Genomic DNA, 24970 nt, shown 5'->3' on the forward strand with positions numbered 1-24970 from the left:
TTGTCATCTGTCCTCGCCAGTAGTTTAACTGATAATCAATCACAGTCAGTCCATCATTCAAAAAATAAGACTTTAAAGCCATCTTGTCCCAAAATGGCAACTAGACATTCCATTTTGGTGACTGCAACCTAGGTTTAAGAAGCCATTTGGTCCCCATCTTATATATCTGAGTTCCTAATACTATTCAAGGATGCTGTCTTACTGCCACATCAATTGTTGTCTGATCCCCAGCTCTTTGCTCTGCAAAGTTCATCTGAAAATGTTAATACATGAAATATACTTGGAGTCAAGTGTGAATTTCAGGCTCTTTATTCAGCTCATAGTAGCAATGAATGAATCTTTCCCCAAAACGTCTAGCTGTATATACATTATTTACACAATGGGCCCCGTGTGATTGGCTAATTCTGGGCTGCTTCTGTAGGCCAATCAGGTTGCGGATTCACTTCCTCCAGAAGCCTGATTGGCTGCTCCTGCAGGCCAATCAGGTTGCTGACTCACTTCGTCCAGGAGCCTGATTGGCTGTTCCTGCAGGCCAATCAGGTTGCTGATTCACTTCCACCAGGAGCTGGATTGGGTGGCTTCTGCGGACGAATCCAACTGCTTCATTCTGGATCCTATTGTTCTAGGATTCAGCTCAGTACATAACATACAGGTTATCTTTATTTCAAACAGCAGCCCATTAGAAACTTGTTTGAGTAGCAAAGGAATCTCTCTGGTTCTTTCCTAGCTGAATTGGTTTCCACACAGTTTAGGGAAATGATGATTACAAAGGATTAATATCTTCTAATCTCATGCATTGTGTTGCACTCTTGAGCAGCAGAAACAGCCTCAACCGCAAGAAATAGTAGCAGCGGGAGGGGAGCCACCCTTCTGCCATTAGCATCATTGCTGTTAACCTAGATGAGCAGGCAAGTCGTTCTCCCCCCACCCTCAGTTCCCATCTATAAAATGGGAGGTCTCAGTCGCCTCCCTCACAGCTTTATTATGAGGATGACATAATTATGGCAAAGTAATTCAAATACAAATGAGTGACATGGAAATGTGATAAACAGTAAAAATAATAATGATGAAGAAATGGCCCACGAGTATAGTTTTGCCAAGGGCCTACACTTTCCCCCGAGGAGCGTTATATTTAGTGATTTGGTAGCAAATGAATTGCCTGTGTGAAATCTTCCAAGGTTAATCATATTCAGCAGCATTTGTTTAAATATATTTGTTTTAATTAAGAGAAAGGATTTGCACGCTGGGGGTGTGTTCACATTTCAAGATCCCTGAACTCTGTTGTGGTAGGAATAATTACAGCCCGGGAGTTTTATGTGTCTCTGCAGTGTCCTTTTGAGATATTTAGATGGCTTCTGTTGAGATGAAAGACCGTATGGATTTCTTTTCCTCTATTAATCTGGCACAGAATACCAGACCTCCTGGGTCAGTTTGCTTACCAGCAGTGTTTGTCCCTGCAGTTTAATCTGCAGATGTTGGCTTGGCACATGTGACATTGCAGAGAAGAAGATGCTTCAGCCTGTCTGATTGTCGGGATGCACATCAAGCACATTAACATCTTCCAAAGGCCACCTTGTGGTTCATTGTCAACAATGTATTTCTTCTCGCCTTTTGTGATTTCTCATAATAAATTAGTTGTGCTTCGAAAAAAACAGTGCCAAGGGAACAAAGCAATCAGTGACACCATCTGCTGCCAGCAGGTTTGTGTGTTGAAGGAGCTGCATATCTCCATCACTCAGGAATGTCTACGGACCCTGATGCTGGCAGCAGTCCCTTGCTTCAAAGCCACAGGCCTGGGCTTGTGTGAGTAGATCAGCGGGGAAATGGCTTTGTCAGACTAAGGTGAATAAATAGGTTTGGCAGTGGCAGGCTGGAAGCAGACATAACGGGCCCCTTGGGTGCAATGCTACTATCATAAGTTAGATGCTTAAGGCTGAAGCAGATCAAACAAAATGTGAAAAATTACTGGCCGCATACTTTATGAAGGCCATTAGACTTTAATGCTGTACTATCTAAATTCTTTTGATCTTTCCCTAAGAAGAAACTTTTGATCCTGAACATGGGAGTCCATTCAAAGGCAAGCGTGTGAGTGTACAATCTGAGAGCTATACAACCGTTTTTCAATAAATGCTAAGCCAACTCTATCCTTAACTCCGAAATTTAAGGTACAGCCTGCAGTGTATCTTAACACAGCTCAAGAGGGAGAATACCAACACCTGCAATTTTATTTTATTTTTGAATTTCCTTGTGTGCTGAAATTTCCCATTGTCTAACTCAGCAGACAATTTATATCACCGTGCACATAATGTCTGGAGATACCTTCAAAACCGAGTTTATATTCCGCTATTGGCTGTCCGCTCAAAGCGGGCTTCTTTAAAATGATGTAAGTTGGATATGGCTCATATTGCTCTCCAGTTTCAAAATCAGTGCCGGCACAAAGTTAAGCATTATGCACCATCTGTTTTTGTGCAAAGACTCTGAAGCACCTGGAGCAGTCTGCACCAGAGGTGTTATTTGATAATCCCTGGAATACAAAAAATAAAAACAAAATGAAAGGATATAATTCAGCAAACATCACTCGTGGACATTGAAGTTTTAGATTCTAAGTACTCAGCTGCCTGGCTTATGCCACCTTCTCTCTTCTGTGGTGTTGAAATAATTAAGCGAATAGCAGCTAGAGGGTCTGTGACACTTCTTTCTGCAGAATGTCACTGTGACACCAGAGCAGTTCAGCCGATGGCATCAAGAGGGAGCAGATACTGACACCAGGTAGAAAATGCTGTGAGAACAAGGAAGTGAATCTACAGGAGAATGAAACTTGCAGACCATCATACTGATGGACCGTTAGCTAAATTGTTCTGTATTAGTTCAGCGCCATTATTGGTGACACTGAAGTAAATACCTGCTATTGTCAACTCATAATTCATATGTTGAATGCAAGGGAAAACAAATACACTTTGTTCTTATGGAATGCCTGTCTGAGTAGATTATGTTTATGTTTGATGAGGCTTTACAACATTTATTTTTGGGATGCCACAGCAAGGAAACTGCATGTTTTATGAATCAGAAAATTAATGCTCCCATCACAGACCCTTTTTCACCTGCATGTCCGCCTCTCTGTTGACATACTATTCCTTTACAGCTTGTCAGTTGACTTTGGTATAACAAAATTAATATTTTACCAAGTGGGCCAGTGATCATTCTTCAACCTTCATACCATATTTGTGCCTCTCTCTGTTTTTCTAGCGGTTTTACTGTTCATGCCTCCAGTGGTGGGCTTTGGCAAGGCATGGCAACAACTCTTTCAGTCCCAAAGCTGCATTAATGTTGAGTGTTTGCATCAGGATAGAGATGCTTAATCTCTGTCTTCAGCTACTGTTAAGCTCATGTTCACTAGATCACTCACTCAAGCATGTCTGTGCAACAAATATAAACTACTTTAAAATCCTAGGAACTGTAATTCGTTGCAAGAGCTGAGAGACTTTTATCATAAAATCTCAGCACCCAGTTCCAAAGTATAAGGACGCTTCAGGAATTAGGTATTTTGTGTGAGTGTGTGAATGCTCTTATGATCTCCCCTGATCCAGTCTCACAGGATAATGTTTCACTTGGAATGCACGTTCTGCCCTAGGGCTGGGTGATATATTGTCCAAAATCATTTTGAAGTGCATATTGTGATATCAGTTTCATAATTTTTGACCTAGCAATATATTGTGAATCATGAGGTGTATGCGCTATGCAAAAATCACAATGTGGGGAAACTGTGAAGCCAACCACGGTGGCTGAGACCATGAAAGTTAAACCAATAATAAACTGGTTTACATTTTTAAAATTTATATTTGTATCCTGCCTTATCCTTGGATTCAGTGAGTCTTAGAGCTATTTCATCAGAGAGGTCATTGCATGTTTGGCCTGAAAGATCAAATGAGAGACAGACATCAAAGGTGGTGTGTACTGTTAGTTCTCCTCAGAGTAAACCTATTGAAAATAATGGGCATGACTACCTTAACATCCATTATTTTTACAGCTCTACTTTGAGAAGCACTTAGTGGAAAATAATTGTGTTGGATTGAATCCAATGGTCTAACATTCCCTATTTCTTCTTTCAGCCAAGAAGACCTGTGCAGAAAGTGATTTCACTTGCAACAATGGCCACTGCATTCCTTCCAGGTGGAAATGTGATGGTGAAGAGGAATGCCCAGATGGGTCTGATGAATCCGAAGCCTCATGCAGTGAGTACTCCTGCTAACTGGTTATGGAACATAGCTTTATAGTTGTTTGGAAAGTGGACTGATAAACAAATAGAAATTATATATCATGTGCACATGCATGTGAGCTCCCCCTCTCCATACCGCTGTCCTGAAAGCAATCAGTGATGTGGTTTTATTATTATGTCTGGTTGAGGACAACAAATGATATGTTGTGCACAAGTTAAATCTGTCCTCTTACTCAGGACTTAGCAGTTTACCTCTAGAAACTTGCAAGGCTAACCCTAAGCCTGGGGTGGAGAATCTTTGGCTTGTGGGCCTGATTAAGCCTGCCAAGCCTCTCCAGTTGTCCCAACAGGTCACTTTGGCCAAGTCATGTCCACTTGCCAGGGGGCCAGGCCAAAATGCGGGGCTTTTCAGTTGGATGAATTTTATGTGATTAGCCAGTTCCTTATGACATTTTCCACTTTTATATTTTAATTATGTTTATTGTGATTTTATATTTGTTGTGCACCGCTTGATGTTTTCTGTAGAGTTTAGCGGTATATAAATATATATTTTATTAAATAAATAAAAGCTTTCTCCTTTTGTTTCTGTAGAGAATTTCATTTGAAAAATGTGATTATGGGATTCAAAATAAGGAAGATTCAGACATTGCTTTGCATATGCACTCAGCTAATAAAAAAACACCCCACCATTCATTGCTGACAGTTCTTTTTTTAGAAGATTGATTGTAATTTAAATCTCCTTGGGCTTATGTTGTTTCCCAAAAAGATGTGCAAGTGGAAGACTTCTGATGCAAATGTTTTCCACTGCTCATGGTTAGATTGGAATTATTGGAATTTCACCAGTTCCTCTCTTTTATATAATTGTCATGCCCTTAAATAGTAGTACTATTGTCTAAGTCCGTCATGAGTCACTATGTTCAGTAGGGGTTTTTCTATAGATCTCATTAGCTTTGAGTGGCACCCTGAAAGGAATCAACCTCAAAAATCTTTTTCAGGTTACATGTTGTCCTTTTGAAACTGTACCATATTGCATCTCTCTCCTGTTGCATTATAATAGCTCTCCAAGACAGCATGGCATTTCACGAGCTGTACTTGCATTGGGCAGCACAAAGCAAGCAAGCTGGAGACTTCGAGTTAAGTAAAGAATGCTTGCAGGCAATAACTGACATGGAAGCCAAATGTGGCAAATTTCCCCAGCAGGATAGACTCAATTGCAAATGTGACATTATTGTAAGTGTCAGGAAACACTCAGCTTTGCTTCAATACCTTTTACCACATTGTTATTCTCATCCTGTGGGACAGATCATCTATTTCCCATTGATTTTAGAGAGTTATTAAACATTTGCTGATACTGACTAGATGGGGATTTAATCCAAATAAAAATTGAACTTAAATATTAGGTAACACACGAGTGTAAAAGTGTGTGTTTGAATATGATTGACATACTTTTCGTTTGGGAAAACAAACTCTATGAGTGGATACTGAGCTATGTGGTCATAATGGACTAGTTACTTGGGTTGCAAGATTTGTTGCAGGTCATACACATTTTAAGTATGGAAAAGAATAGGTAGACCGTAAAGGTAAAGGACCCCTGGTTAAGTCCAGTCAGAGGCAACTATGAGGTGCGTCACTCATCTCGGTTCAGGCTGAGGGAGCAAGTGTTTGTCCACAGACAGCTTTCCAGATCATGTGGCCAGAGTGCACGGAAATGCCGTTTACCTTCCCATCACACCTATTTACTTGCACTGGTGTGCTTTAGAACGGCTATGTTGGCAGAAGCTGGAACAGAGTTCACCCCATTGTGTGGATTCAAATCAACGACCTTCCAGTCAGCAAGCTCAAGAGGCTCAGTGGTTTAGACCACAGCCCCACCCACTGGGTTGGGCAAAACACATTCCACAATTGGTCAAAGGTTTCTCATTTTGTAAACGGCATAAGGATCTTACATTTTTAGTAGTATATGATGATGTTATTAATAACAGCTGCCTTGAAATGAACACGTGCAAATTTTAATCATGCCAGATGGAAGCATCAAGTAGAGAATGCTGGTGCCGTGTGTGTGTGTGTTGTGTGCATTTCCCTAATTAGGCAGCAATGCAGAATTGTCTTAAGAAATAGGAGGTAGAGAGAGGGAAAGATGGCTGAAGATACTGAAGATGGCTCCTGCCATGGACTTGTCACAAGAACAGGTGTGGAGGGGAAGGTGTGGGTATCAGAAAAGGAAGCATTCTGCATGATTCATTACTGGATGCCCAGACCAGCAAAACAGCTGGTTGGAAAGAGCAGGAAGTGGTTAAGTGGGCAGTGCATGTGTCCAGCTAGAGTGCAGCTGCTGACATGACTATGGGTTTGCAGCATAGAAGAGAAAGAGGCAACACAGGCCCCAGAACATTATTTTTTTTAAGGTGCTAATATATTCCTCTCATTAACTGATAGCTAATCTCTTCAAGCTACCACAACCCTGTTGGGCCTTCTGGGGACATTCTCCTGTAAGAAGAAACTGAATAGGCTCCAATAAGGATATACAATTCCCTGTGATGACTTATTATATTTAATTTATAAGCCAATTTTATGTTAAAGATATCCAAGGTAGCAAAACAGGTGTCCTCCTCCTCTGTCCCACTCCCTCCAACCCTGTTCATTCCCCCCTGAACGCCACCATGTGTTGCAACCTTTCTAAGTTCATTGAAGACAATACATTGAATTTTCAATTATATGCCATTTAAGTGTATTTCCCCAGGATGGATGATCCTAGCAAAAGGGAAGATGGTTTGTTTGACTTTGTCAGTGTGCAGTGCAGAGAGGAAAGTACAATTATCCACCCTCTTTCCTCTTTATTTCGTTAGCCAACTCTGCCTTGCTGCCTAATTAGGAAAGATACACGCTGCTTCCTAACAAAGCCCTCTTCTAAGCAGCCACACACAGTATCAACGTAATCATCTCAGCTGTGACATTAACATATTTATAATGCACTAGGGTTTGGTCTCTGGCTGCCTCTCTCCCTCTCAGCCAGAGTCTTCTTATTAATGCAATGCCACTCTCCCATTGGATGGGTTTAAATTAACTTAGCAGTTTCCTTCCCCAGAATTCCCTGCCTGCAAATCTCTCTAGCCCGAAGCAGCTATGTTTAGACTGCACAGTTCACTGTGAGGTCCATGAGGATTTCATTTGACCTCCGTCAGCCAGCGATGCAACTCTTCCTGTAAAGAAGATCAGCCTGTGTTATAGAAAGGCTGAGCCTTCAGTTACCTGAGCATTGGCTTCAGTTATACTTGCATGCCTCTGGCTTAGTAGTCTTGCAAGAGGCTTCCATTTCACCTTGAAGCTTACAGTGCATTGTGACTCATTATGTTCTGGTTAGAAACAGGAAAGCTGCATCAAGAGGAAAAACTTGGATATGGCTTCCAACTCCAGCTTGTTGGCTTTTTGCAGTATGGTAACGCTGCAGAGAGCTTGCTGGGGAGACCATGCATTAAAAATAAAGGACTCAAAAATAACTTAAACAAGGTTTTAATAAGAAAAACAAAAACTCCTTTTACACTAAATACATTAACAACCAAACCAGACCCAACCACCAACCCATCCCCCAGGGTAATGGGAGAGCTAGGTGCTGCTCCTTATATACTACACCCAAATGCTGACACACCTTAATCAAATACAACTCAGCAGCACCTGCTATGCTTCACAGCTGTAAAGCTGGGTCTCGTTATCTTACTCTGGCCCTTGCTCTGGCCCCTTAAAGACATACACATCAGGTGCAACAATGATGAACCTTTACATTTAAATAAACCATTCAACATTTCCCCTGCGGTTCATCATTGTGGAACAAAAACATAAAGCATATTTTGTACATGTCTTTCATGTGTAACCTTTGGAAGTGCTTTAGTAAAAATGTCTGCAATTTGATTGTCACCTGGAACATATTCAAATACAATCATTTCGTCAGCAATTAGTTTCTTTACAAACTGTAAACGTAACCTTAAGACTCTAGTGCGCTGCGTATTGGTCTCTGAACACAGGATAGCAAGTCCGCTCTGGGAATCAAGGTAAACTTTTACTGGTAGTGTTACTTGCATCTGTAGGTCTGCAAATACTTGCAGATACCATTCTACATCACGAGTGGCCTGAACGCATGCACATAATTCACTCTCTGTTGTGGAGAGACAAATAATGGTTTGTGTCTGGGACTTCCATTCAAATGGACAACCGTTATAACAAAACACCATACCAGACACACCCCTGCAATTATTTTGTTCCACTGCATGAGATGCATCGCAGAAAATTTCAAAACCTTTGTCAATACATGATGTAAACTGCAACCTATAATGCTTGGTGTGTTTAAGGTACATTACCACTCTCTTAAGAGCAGCGAAACATTGTGTAGTAGGCTTTTCCACAAATTTTGCCAGAAAGTGAAAAGCATAAGTTATATCTGGTCTTGAGATTCTTTGAATGAAATTTAGCTTGCCTATAGCAGAACGATACAAAGTTTTGTTAGGAAATGGCTTATCTTCACCTGTAAAGGTGAAACCACACACCATAGGCGTTTCCTTCCCATTTGCATTTTCTAAACTTAGCATTTCAACAAGATCATCAATTTTTGCAGTTTGATGAACCAGAAAAGATCCATTTTTGCCTTTCTCAATTTGCATGGATAAGTAATTTTTAGCTATGCCTAATTCCACCACATCAAATTTCTTCTGTAACTGTGATACTACCAGTTCATATTCCTGTTTAGTTTTTGTAGAAATTAACACGTCATCTACATACACACATATTTTTGTTACAGAGTTTGCCCTTTCCTTTATAAACACACAGTTGTCTGCCTTTCCTTGTGAAAAACCAATATCCAGCAATTCTTTTGCTAAAGTTTGGTGCCAATTCCTTCCACTTTGGTGCAGATCATATAGGGATTTATTTAATTTGCATACCAAACCTTCAGCGGCGTCTATGCCTTCAGGAACACGCATAAAAATTTGTTCTTTTAAATCTGCAAACAAATATGCAGTTTTTATATCTAGGTGATAAACAGAATGTCCACGTTGTGATGCATCTTTTAACAAAAGCTTAACTGTTTCATATTTTACGCTTGGTGAATAACACAAATCATAATCTTCGCCTGGAATTTGTTGAAAACCCCTAGGAACTAATCTTGCTTTGTACCTTACAACTTCATTTTTGTCATTCATTTTAACTCTATAAACCCATTTTGAATCAATAAGTCTCATATCTGGGGTTTGTGGTACAAGAGACCAAGTGTTATGCTCTTTTAAAGAAGCTATCTCAGAGTTCATAGCTTTATACCAATTTGCAGCTTGTTGCTTAGGTAATTTCTGAACATCATTGTAGCTTTTTGGCTCAAAAACTGCCTTATTGACATACACAGTATTAAAAAGTTCATCTGCAAAACGTTGTGGCTTCTGCCTCTTTCTATCTGAACGTCTTAGTCCAGAAGGAGAGTCAGACTCCTCAGACTTAATGGGACTAAGTGAACCACTAGTTTCAGGTTGTAAATCATTGTCAGATTGAAGAGATGCCTGTAGGCTAAGCTCACGATCAGAAAACTCAAGAGAATCTAACCTCCCCTTGGGTGCCTGTGACTTTAAATCATCAAACAAATCAGATTCAACAGACTTTTTGTCTTTTCCCATTAATTCAGAAGCACCATTTCCTGCTGCTGCTGCTTCTTCCTCTTCTTCCTCAGTATTATCTATACCATCAGTATCTTGGAAGACAGCAACTCCATTCCAATTTACAGTTTGTATCATGCTTCTGGTAATATGAAATTTGCCAGTTGCTGGTATGTAAATTCTGTACGCCCCCTGCTGGTAGCCCATTAATTTTCCCTGGACACTACGTTCACCCAATTTCTGCTTAGCGGGATAATGCATTATTACATCTGAACCCCAAATGCGTAGGTATTTCAGATTAGGGCGTTTTTTAAACAGCTTCTCATAGGGGGTGACATCTAAACCAGAATGATAACTGCGATTTCTTACATAACAAAACGCATTAAGCGCTTCAGCCCAAAAGTCTTTGGGCAGATTAGCATCGTGCAGATACGTTTTAACCCCTGCCTGTAGGTCACGCTGCACAACTTCAACAAGCCCATTTTGCCAGGGACTTCGGGGGCAAGATAACTCATGAGTAGTCCCCTGTGCTTCCAGGAATTTCTCAAAATCCTCAGAAACAAATTCCCCGCCCCGGTCAGAAAACAGGTTCTTAATTGATTTGTTAAAGTGCGTTTTTACCCAGTTGCAAAAAACTTTGTACTTCTCAAATGCTTGGGACTTCTCAGCTATTGCATAAGTCCAACAATATCTACTATACTGGTTTATCAGAGTAAGCCAGTACTTAGAACCTCCTAATGATGGTGGGAGTGGCCCAACTAAATCACAGTGTACACGCTCAAATGGCTCAGTTACTTTCCTATCTGAGCATCTACCCTTGCATGCAACCTTAATCTTATTCTTGCAACAGGATAGACATTGCATAAAGAATTTACATGGTTTTAAGTTGAGGCCATTAACAATATTCTTTGTCTTAATTACATCAGCAAAATTCAGGTGTCCTAGAATTCTGTGCGCCTCATGGACACACCCGGAATGTGGCCTTACATTCCTCAACCCCTGGCTTGACTGTGCTGCTCTGCAATTTATAGGCGATTGGGAGTAGGTGCGAAAATACAGTCTATATAAACCATCAGATTCCCGGGCATATAATAGACGTTTGTTCCCATCGAAAAACTCACACATTGACTTTAAGAAACGCACAGTTATGCCTTGACGAGCAAAGCACCTTACTGACAATAAATTGTCCACTGACGGGCAGTAAATGCAGTTCGCTATTGTAATGTTTAAAGAGTCAAGTTTAACAGTACCCCTGCCAAGCGACTGCAAGACTTGTGAATTGGCTAAATGTACATTACCAATTTCCTCTTCGAAAGAAATAAACAAGCTTTGATCGTTGCAAATATGCTGAGATGCTCCTGAGTCCACAACAAAAGACTTCCACTTGGCACGTTTAAGTCTTTTACGATCTGTTGTCCTAGCATGGAAAACTCGCGGCTCGTTTCTGTCTCTACTATACGATGTCGGCTGCTGGGCTGACGACCGTGACTGACGAACAGAAACAGGCTTGGGAGTACTTTGCTTTCTTTTGGATCTGCAGTCCTTTGCAAAATGTCCTTGCTTATTGCAGAACCAACAACGCTTGGCAGCTTTAAATACAGTTGTATCACCACAAGTTTGCATATGGCGTTCCTCATTACTTCTGGAAATAGGAGTGCTTATGGCACAAGCCTCCCTTCTGTCCAACTCGCCCATTAATCTTGCCGTCACCCCTTCCACAGTTAATTGTGCTGGTGGAACGGCAGATATCTGGCTAGCTATGCCATCAAAGTCCTCATTAAGGGAACAAAGTATGCTAAAAACATACTGAATATCAGGTATCTCCATGTCCCTTCGAATTAATTCGCAGCGTATTGCCTCCAGACGTCTCAAGTGTGCTGCCAAATCACCACCAGGCTGCAACTTCGTCTGGTACAACTGCTTTAAAAACGTCAATGCAGATGCTGATTCTTTTCTAACATGCACTGCTGCAAGACTGTCCCACATTTCTTTGGCAGTTTTCTTATTTCTTATATAGACTACTTGCTGGTCGCTGACTGCCAAATTAATTATCGCCCTGGCTTTTGCATCTCCTTTCGACCAAGCATTAGTCACAGGGTCAGGAGGGTCATCAGTTACATAGGTCCATACTTCTCTAGAGGTCAAAAGCGCCTCCACCCGAAAAGACCATAAACTATAGTTCTCATCTGTTAGCTGTGGGAAGACCAGAGCCTTCTCAGCTTCAGGAACCCGGTCAACCATTCTGGAACTCTTCCAGACCCACAGAACTACGCTAACAGGAGAAGGAGTTTTCAAACCTTTCTCAGAGTCCAAAAATATGCAGTCATCCACTCAGCAGCTGGGCCCATAACCAAAGATGTTGGCTTTTTGCAGTATGGTAACGCTGCAGAGAGCTTGCTGGGGAGACCATGCATTAAAAAGAAAGGACTCAAAAATAACTTAAACAAGGTTTTAATAAGAAAAACAAAAACTCCTTTTACACTAAATACATTAACAACCAAACCAGACCCAACCACCAACCCATCCCCCAGGGTAATGGGAGAGCTAGGTGCTGCTCCTTATATACTACACCCAAATGCTGACACACCTTAATCAAATACACCTGCTATGCTTCACAGCTGTAAAGCTGGGTCTCGTTATCTTACTCTGGCCCTTGCTCTGGCCCCTTAAAGACATACACATCGGGTGCAACAATGATGAACCTTTACATTTAAATAAACCATTCAACACAGCTTAGCCATGGGCTTCTTGGTTGGCTCCTTCAGCAAGCCATTTCCTCCTGGCTTTAATGTGAATTTTCCAATTGCTTCATAAAGTCGCCACTGTTTCACAGCCATCCCAGCACAACAGCTCTATGGCTATCACCTTCGGTTAATTCCAGTTTGTCTACAGAGCTAACCATTGGCAATGATGGGAGTTGGCAGCAAGTTGAGGAAGGCTGCTGTAGGCAGCTTTGTGGAAGGATTTGCCACTTCATAAATAGAAACACAACTGCATTATCAAATGTGGGTAGCTTTACCACAGAGATCCACCACATGCATCCACACTAAATCATGTGACTGCACCATGCTTATCAGAAGGGCAGCTGTTTTTGTAACTGGTACGATCCAGTGTGAAAATGATCGGTTCTGAACTTGAGAATCCCTCAACTTTGGCCACTGAGTCTCCTAGGGGAACCACTATCTTTTGACCTGAGTTTTCTGTCTGTAAACTGCAAATAGTAGTTGGATAAAGAAATATTGTGATCCACCTGGAGTCTTTGAGGACAGTGTAGCCTTTAAATCTATAAACCTACAACAACTTGACTGAAGAATTGGGAGTCTTACTCTGGACAACTGAAATTAATCTGCCTCTGGTTTTTGAGGCAGTATATTTTCACATGTTTATTCATATGCACAAGGGCTAGAGATTTTACTTTACTAAAAAATGACAAGTCTTCTAAATGAGTTCCATCTTACTTTAAAGAGGTAAAGATTTAAATATTGAATTGTGTTTATTTAGCCCAGAGATCTTTGTGTGTGGTCAAAAATAAAATAAAAGCTCTAGGAAATATAATATTGGCTAATGAATTGTGATAGTGCTAGTGAAAGCTCAAAGGGGTAGGACAAAAAGTGAGCACAAAAGGTGAGTCCAAAGGTCTTATGTGTGCATGTGTATATAATGAAATCCAAGGATGTGAGCTGTATACTTTCCCCATCCACTTTCCTCTTATTACATACACACAATGCTCTAACAGAAAACAGTAGAAATTGCTTTATGCAAATGTAATCTGAAGACCCACAGCATAAATAGAAAGAATAGGGGGGAAATCACTATAGCCTTTTATGAATCCATATTAATTTCACTAGAGGATATAGCAGGCAACCATTGATGAATGAGTCATCTGTCCACAGCAATCAGTTCAGTTAAGCAGCACATTTATATGAACTAATGTATTTATGTATTTAAAGCATTTATAACTCACCCTTCCTTTATACCAGCCTGACCCAAATCTGGTGCCCTTCAGATGATTTGGACCACAATTCCCATCAACTCCAGGCAGTACAGCTGTGCTAGCTGAGGTTGATTGGAAGTGCACTCTGGGTTGTGGAAGGCAGATACCATATAGAGACCAGGGTAGGATATAGAACAAATAATAAAATAAACAACAATTAATGTTAAAATGCACAGTCAAGCATAGGACAGTGAAAAACAACTGAGCAGGTTAAACTGTCAGCAACTTATGAAACTAAGTTTCTGCTTGTCAGACTCTTGATTCACATAGCCTGGTATTGTCCAATTTGAGGGTAGCCAATGTGGTGCCTTCTAGATGTTGTGGTCTCCAACTCCCATCATCCCTGAGAATTTGCCTTGTTGGTTGGGGCTGATGGGAGGCAGAGTTAAATAACATATTCTTTTTGATGGGAGCTGAAGTCCAACACCAGCTGCTTTGACTGGCAGCTTTATTCTTGACTGGCAGCAACTCACCAAGGAACACAGGTGGAAATCAGGGATTAAACCTAGAACTTGTCTCTTTCACTGATTATGATTTTTCATAATTATGAGTTATGTCTTGATCTTCAACAGTGCAAATTGTGTTTTAGCTAAAGAAAGAGGGTCCCTAGGTGAACAGTCCTGTGGCATGCATGCCACTTTAGTCTGCTAATGGCAGATAGTATGACAGAATCCTCCATGGGGAAAGGACCCAGACATAAGATTTCAATACATAAGGGGTGAAGACTAAGCCGGAACTTTTCCTGGAGTCATCATGCAACTCTTCTAAGGGAATGATTATTTATAGATTTATAAGATTTTTAGACCACTTTTATTCAAAAGTCCCAAAGTTGTTTCCAACAATAAAAATGCAGATTAAAACCAGATATAATTTGAACAATATAGAATAGGGCAACCTAAAGCACCAGGGCAAACTAAACAACTTTTCCAGAAGCCAAGGAGAACTGATAGGTCTTGACTTGATGACAGGAGGCCAGCCACAACACTGACATCTGTACTTCTAGGGGAGGAGTGTTCCTAAGTTGGAGAAACTCGCTAAGGAGGCACTGTTTGGTGTCTAGCATGACAAGTAATACTCATGGTGATACTGCAAGCAAGACCTCCCTCCCCAATTGATCTCAGGTTCTGGGGTCACTGATATAGAGAAAGATACTCCGTCAGATATCCAGATTCCAAGTCAGGGCCTTATACACCTTTAACTGAGCCTAGTAACATATAGATTTACCCTTCAGTATTTCAGCTACCCTTTTTCTCTCATACTATGCTATAGTGAAACAAAGTTTATGTTGCCCTTGCAATTCTTCCCTAAGTCAGTTCTTTTTAGAGTTTGTTCATCAAATACTATGAATATAGTAGCAGTGTCAAATTTCTGTTATTCCACTAATGCATTTGAGTAGTTCATAAACAAGGACAGCAGTAAAAAGCTTGATGGGATCACTTTTATAGCTGTTATGAATCTTGCACCCATTCAAGTGAAAGGGTAGAGGATGTGAGGTCATTGGCGATTACAATTGTAGTACTATCCTATTTTTAAAGACAGAAGATGCTTTGGGTTGTACTGAAACAAGTTTTAGGCATCAAGTTTTTAAATGACCACCCCCACCCCACCCTTGGCAGCCTGCTATTGTATAGAGAAGAGAAATCATGGCAAGTTTAACATAATTGTCTCCAGAAAGGGGTGTTTATTTCATTGCTTTCAGAAGAATCCTGGCTTTGGTTGTGGCAAATGCAGTATGCTTTCAAGTAATAGATGGAAGGTTGGCATCTTCCTCTGAACAGGAGATTTAATGTGACTAGGAATGATTTTCTGTAAATCAATTAAAACTTTGGCTGCATGTACAGATCTTGATTAATGGTGCACAAGAACAGTAAGTGAATACAAAAAGTATGTGAGTTTTAACTGGGATAGGTAAAGTTACAAGCTGTAACCAATGACAACTTGGCCTTAATGGTACTTAATGAAGAATATTCAAGAGCCAATGATCCTTTACTTGTGACTAGACTGAAGAAGGGGTGTGTTTTTGAGTGGTCACTGCTGCTGCTGCTGCTGCTGCTGTGATATCTGGTTACATTTCCAAGCTTTCAAAACTTTTAAGAAATAAAAAAAAAAATTGTCCAGTAGCACCTTAGAAACCAACTCAGTTTGTTCTGGGTATAAGCTTTCGTGTGCGTGCACCCTTCATCAGATACCTTTAAATGCACACGAAAAGCTTATACCCAGAACAAACTGAGTTGGTCTCTAAGGTGCTACTGGACAATTTTTATTTTTATTTTTATTTATTTCGACTGCATCAGACCGACATGGCTACCTGCCTGAATCTAAAACTTTTATGCTTTGTCTGCCTGGATGGTAAGGTGAGGCGAAGACTTCTGTCATGAGAGGAGCGGGTGACAATCATCTGGTTGTCACAGGAAGATGCTTTGATGTAGAACCCTGTTACTGATAGGGAAGACAATCCAAATGACATTGGTGGTGGAGGCTATCTAGGCAGTAGATAGGCAGCTGTGAAATGCTTTCTTTGTGTGGAACCAGTGAAAGAAACATCTACAGTGCAGAAGCAATTCTTAAAGTGAGAGTATGAGGCAGCTTCTGATCCCTTCTAAGTGGATTCCCAAAAGCAAATGAAGAAATATTTGTCCAGGAGTGGTTCCCTAGAGTGTGATTGAAAAACTGGGTAGAGGAGCATATTCCCTCCAGAAGATATGACTCTTCTTTCTTTCATGTACTCAGTTATATAAAAGCTTGATGTTGGTACTGCAGTGGCACTCCTATGACTGACAACGTAATGGAATGGGCAAGTCAATGTCTCATTCTTGCTGTTTAGATACATTAACTTGCCCATTCCATTATCTTGTTGAATCCCAGACACTGATAGAGAAAGTTGGCATAGGCAGCACCGAGCCGCCCCATTAGTCACATTTCAGCCCTGTTGGCCATAGGTCCCATCATGTGGCCTATAGCCTCGGTAAGTTAAAGTCAAGGCTTTGAGGTAATGTAACCTTCTGAAATAAAGGTTGAATCCACAAATGTATAGCATTATTTCTTTCCCACAGAGCAGGGGTGGGCCCCAGCCCCAGCAAATGTAACCAGTTGTCAGGAATGATGGGAGTTATAGTTGAACACCTGGAGGTCAACAATTTAGCCAACCCTGGCAAAGAAGTGTATGCCTTGATTATATGCAGCTTAGAGTTCAGTATTGTCTGTCATACCTACATTAGGCTTCCCTTGTTTTTGGTGGTTGTTTTCATTATGCAGTCATTGAAAAGCTAAAGGGAAAGTATTTTTCCATCAATACAAAGGAAATGCATTAACTAATACAATAGAAATGCATTAAGTTTTTAATGTATTACTTTCCTGCTCCAGCAGATATCAGGCAGCTGGATAAAAATAAAATTCCCAGCCCATGAAAGGCAATTTAACTCCTATGTTGCTGCTGATTTCATTGAGACCTGCACAATTTGCCTTCATCATTTGATCACTTAGTTTGGTTGGTTTAGTTTTATATCTGGGGAACCTGTTTTACAGGTAGTAATACGTAGGAAAATGAGAGCGCAGTTGCTAGGTATGGGTTCTCAAAAAATCCAGAAAGTACATGCTGGACACAGACTCATGGTTGGCTTCTCCTTTGCATTGCCACAGGATAAAGAACAACTGTTCTTAAGGATGCATAAGCTTTCATGGTCTTCTCATGGTTAAAGTAGCTCCTTAATCGTAGAGTTAGGAAGGGGCTTGGAGGTTGTCTAGTCTGCAGTGAAGGTTCTCTAGCAGATGATTTTCCAGCCTCTGCTTAAGTATCACCAGAAAAGGAGAGCCTACCACCTGCCAAGGCAGTTGGTTCCATTACTGAACATCTATTATAGTTAGGAAGGGTCTCCATTTAATGTTTAGCCATAATATGCTTCCCATCAATTTCCACAGGGATAAGGACTATAGCTTAGTGGCAGAGCATCTGCCTTCCATCTAGAAGGTCCCAGGTTCATCTCTTGTCTAAAACCGTGGAGAGCTAGTGCCAAGTCACTGTGGACAGCACTGAGCTGGATGGACCAATATCTTAGACTAGGACAGCTTCCTATGTTCTTATATTCCACCCATTTGTTCTAGTCCATCCTTACTGAGCAACAGAGAACAAGTCTGTTCCATCTTCTGCATGACAGCCCTTCATTTGAAGACCACTCCCATGTCCTCCCCTTAATCTTCTCTTTTACAGCCTTCTACAACTTACCCAACTCTTTCAACAATTCATCATAGGATTTGGTCATCCTGGTCATGCTTCAGTTTGTCAGTGTCCTCCTTTCTGGTGTCCAGAACTGGACACAGTGCTTTGTCTTTAGTCTGAGCAATTAAAAAAAAAAGTGCTTATGTAAAGCGGAAAAGTATAGACTATTGGTAGAGTTTTTTCATGCTCTGCATTTGATGTTCTGTTGGAAGGTTTTGGGGTGCCTCAATAGAGAGGAAAGGCAGTAGACAATTATAATCTTCTATAACTGGGTGGTGCCAGAATGTGAGCTTTTGAAGGCTTTAGAATTCCTATATTTTACGCTTTATAGAAAATCTGTGTCAACAGTTTATACAAAAAGAGAGAGAGCATAGCATAACGACATCCAGTCTTGACTTCAAGAGCATATTAATTATCTATTAATAGCGATGGTGTATAAAATGTATAATAGAACAATTTGCTTTTTTTTCAATAAAAAATCCATAATGAAAACCTTTCCTCCCCATAATTATCCACTCATTTAATTGATGAAAAGCCATTTCCTTGCACATCTCATTACAAACCAGCAATGTAAAGAGCCTGTCTTAAAGGGATTGAAATACCGCATACTTAAAATACATTATATCCTTTTACATTATACCCTTCCCCCCACCTCCCATTTGCTGTAATTTCATAATGTATAAAAAGGAGGCTGTTGAAGAGAAATTCAAAGCCAAACTGAGTCTCCCATTCACTATCCCTCTTTCAGTGTTTACTGAGTTTTGTCTTGTTTAATTATATTTATACTTAGTTTTATGTTTTGGTATCTTTAAGACCTTTTCCTTGCAGAAGGGCTACAGTTCGAAGGACTTTGTAGTGTCCATGGATCTGTGCAGCCATTCTGTGCCTTAGCATGACAGAATCTTAAGAGATGGAAGAGAGCCAAGGGTCATCTAGTCCAACCCCCTGCAATGCAGGAATCTCAGCTCAGACATCCATGACAGCCTTTTTCATACCTCGTCTTGCATTCATGTTGCGTCTTTTCAGCTTGCGTACACGGCAAACCCGGAAGTGTATACTTCTGGGTTTCGCCTCATGCGCAGAAGCGTTCTGTGTGCTTTGTGCATGTGCAGAAGTGCTCTATCGTGATCCGCACTTGCGCAGAAGCACCGCTCTAGTTGCAGACTTTGTGGGGTGCGAACAGCACCCCAGAACAGATTGTGTCTGCAACTAGAGATACCACTCTACTGATTTTACACATGACAAAATAACCATGGAACTCCTAATGCCAGTACAAAAACCAACATCATGTTGTGCATCATGTCGTTTTCCTGTGTAAACCATTCATTTCATTTGAAAACCCTGGTTTAAAGCAGTCATAGATGAAGACAGACAGCTGTTCTGAAATCGGTTTCATATCAAGGCATTTGTTTTCAAGCAAAGAATAGAAGTTCAAACTACTTCTGCCACATTTAGAATGTATGTCTTTATAAAGCATTTTCTTTACTTAACCCAGTATGCTTTAGAAGAAAAAGATCAGTTCTTAATTCTGTGCCTATATGGTCTGTCCTATGTAACAAATGGCAGCATCATAGAATTTGAAATAAAAAATATGACTGTTGTATTATGGTACTCAGTTTTGGAACTCTGGTCCATCAAAACCAAAGTGGAGCAAGCCAACTTGCGTGACATCTGTGCAGTTCTGTAGTAGAGAAGCATTTCAATCACTCAATGTGGTCAGAAATAGAGTCATTTCAGATACTATATGTGAATAATTTTTATCCACTTGAGTGTGAGATTGGAAGTTTGGTGGTCTCCAATAATTTAAATGTCTCATTAAAAAAATGAAATCCTATGTGGCTTTCACAAATAATTTAAATAGGCATGAACTGTAATTTCTCTCTCTCAACAACCAAGGACTGTATGTAATAAAAAGATTTTGGAGAATTTAAATATAGCTCTCCTTATGCTACTGATTTTTAATAAGCAAAGCTATATTTATAGACCTTTTGTATTATTTATAAAAACTGTACTAGTTTCAGGAATTGTAGGCATCTGCAACACAAATTGCAAGTGAAAGCAGGACTGCAATGCAAATTCTTTATAGTTTCCTAGGGAAACCTGTTCCATTCCATCTGGATATACAAACATTTGAGGAAATGTCTAATTCTGATGGCAGGGAGATCTTTGCATTTAGCATAATGGGCCTTCCCAAATTAAGGAAATAATTGACTAGTCTTTCTATATACAAGATTAGCAAAACGTTCAGGAAGCAAGGTAAACTGTTCCTTCAGGAACAAGTAGATTAAAAAACCGGGATGGGGAAAGGGGACAGGGTTATACAGGACAATAACATTCTTCAGGCTGCAAGGCAGAGGGACCTTTGGAAATAAGACATGATTTCCACAGCTCTAGAAGAGAAAAGGATCAAACTACATAGCAGAAATGTGGGAATTGACTTGGGAAGATAGTTGAGAAATGCAGACATATGACATATACATAGGTGGTTATATACAGATGTCAGAAGTAATCATGCTTAATATGTGTCTCTCTTTCCTTTTTAAAAATACTGTAATGTATTAATGTGTCTCCAGAAGCTACCACCCACTGTGCAACTTTCACACATGTTTTGCCCTGAACACACACACACCCCTTGCATACATACCTTTGTAGATTAAAAAAAATGGTATGGAGACATACACATTAGTTGTTGAATGCATTCCTGATCATTACAGAATGAAAGCTGATGTTCTAGGACCAAGGACAGCTCCCTGGTAAAGCTGCAATCTGAATTGTTTACTGGAGCTGCATAGACATTTAATAGTCTCTCTAAATAACCTGTGGCTGATAATTTAAAATGGTGATTTTAAGTATATTATTACATATTTATCAACCAACAGAACATGATCTGAAATGCAAATTATCCCTAATTAATGTTTAATGTTTAACTTATATACTAGCTAGTTTTCTCTTGCATGGTTAGGTAGAATAAGTTAACTCTAGTATAACTTCTGTATTCTACATCTACCCTGAAATATTTTCAGCTTCTAATTTGTTAGATTTCCCCCCACCCCCGCTATAATCAGGCCCATAGCAATAATGAAATTGAGAGTGTTGCTATAATATTCGTTTGGCTAGGCTTAGCCCCGTTCAACATAGATAATTAATTAATAATTTCTATCCTACTGTCTTTTGATGCATTATAGAAAAGGACCATAACTCAGTGGTAGAACAAATGCTTTATATGCGAAAGGTCCCAGAATCAGTCCCAGGCACATACAGGTGGGCTATGAAAAAACTCCTGTCAGAAAACCTGAAGAGGTGTTGCTAGTCAGTAGATTGGGATAGGGAATTTGTAGCCGTCTAGATGATGGACTCCTTATAATCCCTGACTACTGGCTATGCTGGTTGGGACTGATGGGAGTTGGAGCCAGCCAACACTTGGAGGTTCCCCATCCCTGGTTCAGATAATGCCGATGTTATCAGTCACTTCCTGTTTCATGTTCGAGCAGCTTCCTGTTTGAGGTAGCATACAGTAGTACCTCGGGTTAAGTACTTAATTCATTCCGGAGGTCTGTTCATAACCTGAAACTGTTCTTAACCTGAAGCACCACTTTAGCTAATGGGGCCTCCTGCTGCTGCTGTGCCGCCGCCACCCAATTTCTGTTCTTATCCTGAAGCAAAGTTCTTAACCTGAATTTCTGGGTTAGCGGAGTCTGTAACCTGAAGCATATGTAACCTGAAGCGTATGTAACCCGAGGTACCACTGTACTTGAAATTGTATACAACAAACAAAGACAGGCACTATTTCATTCCACAGCCTCTTTTCCATAATGCTTATTACTCAGTTTTTTAGAAAAAAGATCCTCCATTAGCTATGGAAAAGGGCATCTCTAGCTCTCTATGTAGTATTTGCCTAGATTCTTCTTTCCTATTTTATAGATTTACTGGTGTCAAATGCTATGAAGAATAATCAGCAATAACTTTCCAGCATGTGGATTTGGACCATTTTCCCATACAAACCACAGTCCATCAAGCAACTGTCCAGCAGTACACAGTTTGGCACAGATTGTCTCAGTCTGTCACAGTGCTTTTGATATAAGTGGATCAAGGATGGTTGCAATCTGAATCAAGGGATAAAATATAAACTGGTATTATTATTTAAATGTGCTCAGGATGTTTCTTCTCTTGGCATGATAACTTTGATTAAAATAAGCTGCTTTAGGAGTGTAATGCATTTATAGAGGATGCAGTAACATTTATATTTCTATGCAGCCTTCAAATCAGTCTGCAGCTATTGAAACACACTGCTAAGTCAGTTTTCTTCTCTTTATTTAACTTCATGGACATCATTCTAAGTGAAACACTTTATGACATCTGTGGGCAGAGTGGGAGAGGTTGGAAGGGAAAGCCAGAATTATGCAAGCAGCTTTACTATGCCTTGCCAAACGAGGTGATTTTGTTTACAAGGGGTTTCTCTTACTCACCCATAAATACAGTCATGAAGTGGAAGGGGAGGGGGAAATGCTTATGGCTCAGTAGATATGAATTGTGTGCAGAGGTATAAATACCCCCTGGATCCTCTTTAAATGAGACTAGCCAATCCCAGCCAGCCCCCAGTAAGGTGTGCAGACAGGTTATCTGATGCGATAGCATGCTATATGTGCACCAGCACATGTTCTGCAGCAAACCTGCACATGGAAATCAGTTTCTCTGTGCAGATCAGTGGCACTGAATGAAGGACAATTGAATGTTCTTGGACAACACACCTGCAGGGCTCTTTTGCCCATTTTTTCACCCTCCCTGAAAGTGGATCAAGGTTGGAAGAAGGTTTCTTCCCTACAGTCCTGATTGCTCAGTATGAGCAAAATTTTGACATGTGTAGCCTTCTGCTGCTTTCCTTTCAGGTCAGAACAAACATGGTAATCGCCTGTCCCTTGTCTGTCAAGGCACAGTGTCTCTAAATACCAGGTGGAGAGAGGGCTGCTTGTGGGCAACAGGCTGGTCAGGATGCTTTTGGCCTGACCTGATCCAGCAAAGCTCTTCTCAGGTTCTTTTCCCATCCCCTTGTCTGCTTTTCCTGCTCAAGAATAGGAAAAATGGTTTTGGTGGAGTTGCCAGTTGAGCCTTGGCCACCCAGCTACCAAACAAACCTCAGGCTTCATTCCAAGTTTGGAGCTAGGAGGTGGGAGGAATCACTGTACAAACTCCCAGATGATCCCTGCCCACTTCTGCAGCTTCGAAGTTGGAAGGAAGGCTGGCTGTATCATGCTTGCCAGAGGGTGGTGCCACACTTGCCATTATTTGCTGAAGCCTGGCTGCAAACCTGGTTCTCTAGAGGCCAGTGACATTTGGGAAATATGCTGCCTATAAGAATACAGGGATCAAATATTAGATTGAATCAAGAGTCTTATGGACAAGGATTCATTGGCTGGGTCCTTTGAGGAAATAGTATTTTGATTATTATTAATTGCATCTTGTTATATTCTTGTTAAGAAAATCCTGCTCTGTCCTGTCTGTCAGGGTGGGCCCTTCTATCACCACCTGTGGGCAGTAAACAGCATCCCCACCCCCATCCCCGATCATTGTCAGGGAAACAAAAGATACAAAAATTCAAAATTAAGAAAAGTTTCACCAGTGAAATGAAGTTTGTTCCTTCCCTTTTGATAAGAAGAGTTTGATGAAAGGTGCAGCATGAATTCTTCAAAGGCCATAATTAATTGTTATATTTAGAAATGGCTAAGCATATATTAATTATAGAGAAACTCTGAAGCAGCTGTGTCCTTGATGAACGTCAACTATTGCAGCAGTGGAAGGTTGTGCAATTAATGTCATGAATATTCATGATGAGTTTTTAACAGGTACTAACCATTCTTAACTGTTTAAGTAGCCCACCTGTCTTAATACTTCACCACTTGGATATGGATGTATTGTATTAACAATGTCTGACATCTATAATTCAGCTTGCGTATCTACTGTTGGCAAATTGGAATAGACTAAGTTAGTCAGATGAATTTGAAAACCTGTCCTCCAGTTCCAGCCTCTGTTACAGAGTATAGAATCTGTTGCTCTGTGCTTAAGCAATGTGACTGGGTTGAATCCACATATGGCAGGTGCCCTTTGCTCATTGAAGCATTATTCTACATCTTGCATTAGAGTTTTTCTGCTAGCAATGAAATGAAATCCAAACAGTGAAACAAAATCCAAGTATGCCTACCATGTTATAGAACCTGTTATAGTTCTGCATAAAGTCTTATGCACTCTAATTATCGTCATATGTGGTCTATGGTACATATTACAATGCCTCTTTAAACAGTAAAATGTAGGAAATCTCAGTTTTGATCCAGAGATTCCCTTCTTCTGATGGAGGAAGGTAACCTATGAAGCCAACTCAAGGAGGACACACATTAGTGTTTACAAGTAAAATAAAAAATTATAATGAAAAACAATTATAATTAATGCCAAATTTGGCATGCAAGATAAATTTCAGAGGTGTGAGTTGTATTTACAGATGTTTTCCTTAAGTGAATGACTGATGCCACTACAGTCCATACACACTGATCAGTTCATTTTCTGCTCAGTACTTTTATACAGTGTGTATGGGAGATGGGGTGTTTTTTGAACATCTAAGACCTGAGCTGGATTTCCAGTTATGGCCACTAGCACAGCTACAATAAAGGCAGTAAAGTCACTGAAACGAGCTGCCATATGTCCTCATTTTCCAGGACACGTCCTCTTTTTTCATGGGCATGTAAAATAAGAGTTGTCATAGCGATCCATAGTTAAAAGTAGAAGTCGGCAAATGTGTCCTCTTTTTTGCTCTTCAAAATATGGCAACCCTACAAAATCAAGTAGGCCTGAGTTGCTTTGAAAGAGGAAAAGCAACTGGAATGAGAAATATGGTAGACTAGACCTAATAGAACTTTGCAAAGAAG

The 24970-nt window shown here is 40.4% G+C and overlaps 1 protein-coding gene across 2 annotated transcripts in view; it reads left to right on the forward strand.

Moving 5' to 3' along the window:
- The window catches only part of LRP8 (LDL receptor related protein 8), a 194209-nt gene that overhangs the window by 110867 nt on the left and 58372 nt on the right, over positions 1 to 24970 (forward strand). For both annotated transcript variants that reach the window (XM_053392404.1, XM_053392406.1), the window contains exon 3: positions 4110 to 4232. In XM_053392404.1, coding sequence (XP_053248379.1) covers positions 4110 to 4232 — 123 coding nt within the window. The remainder of the gene's footprint in view (positions 1 to 4109; positions 4233 to 24970) is intronic.

The sequence above is a fragment of the Podarcis raffonei genome, chromosome 6, assembly GCF_027172205.1.
Source record: "Podarcis raffonei isolate rPodRaf1 chromosome 6, rPodRaf1.pri, whole genome shotgun sequence".
NCBI classification, from domain to species: domain Eukaryota; kingdom Metazoa; phylum Chordata; class Lepidosauria; order Squamata; family Lacertidae; genus Podarcis; species Podarcis raffonei.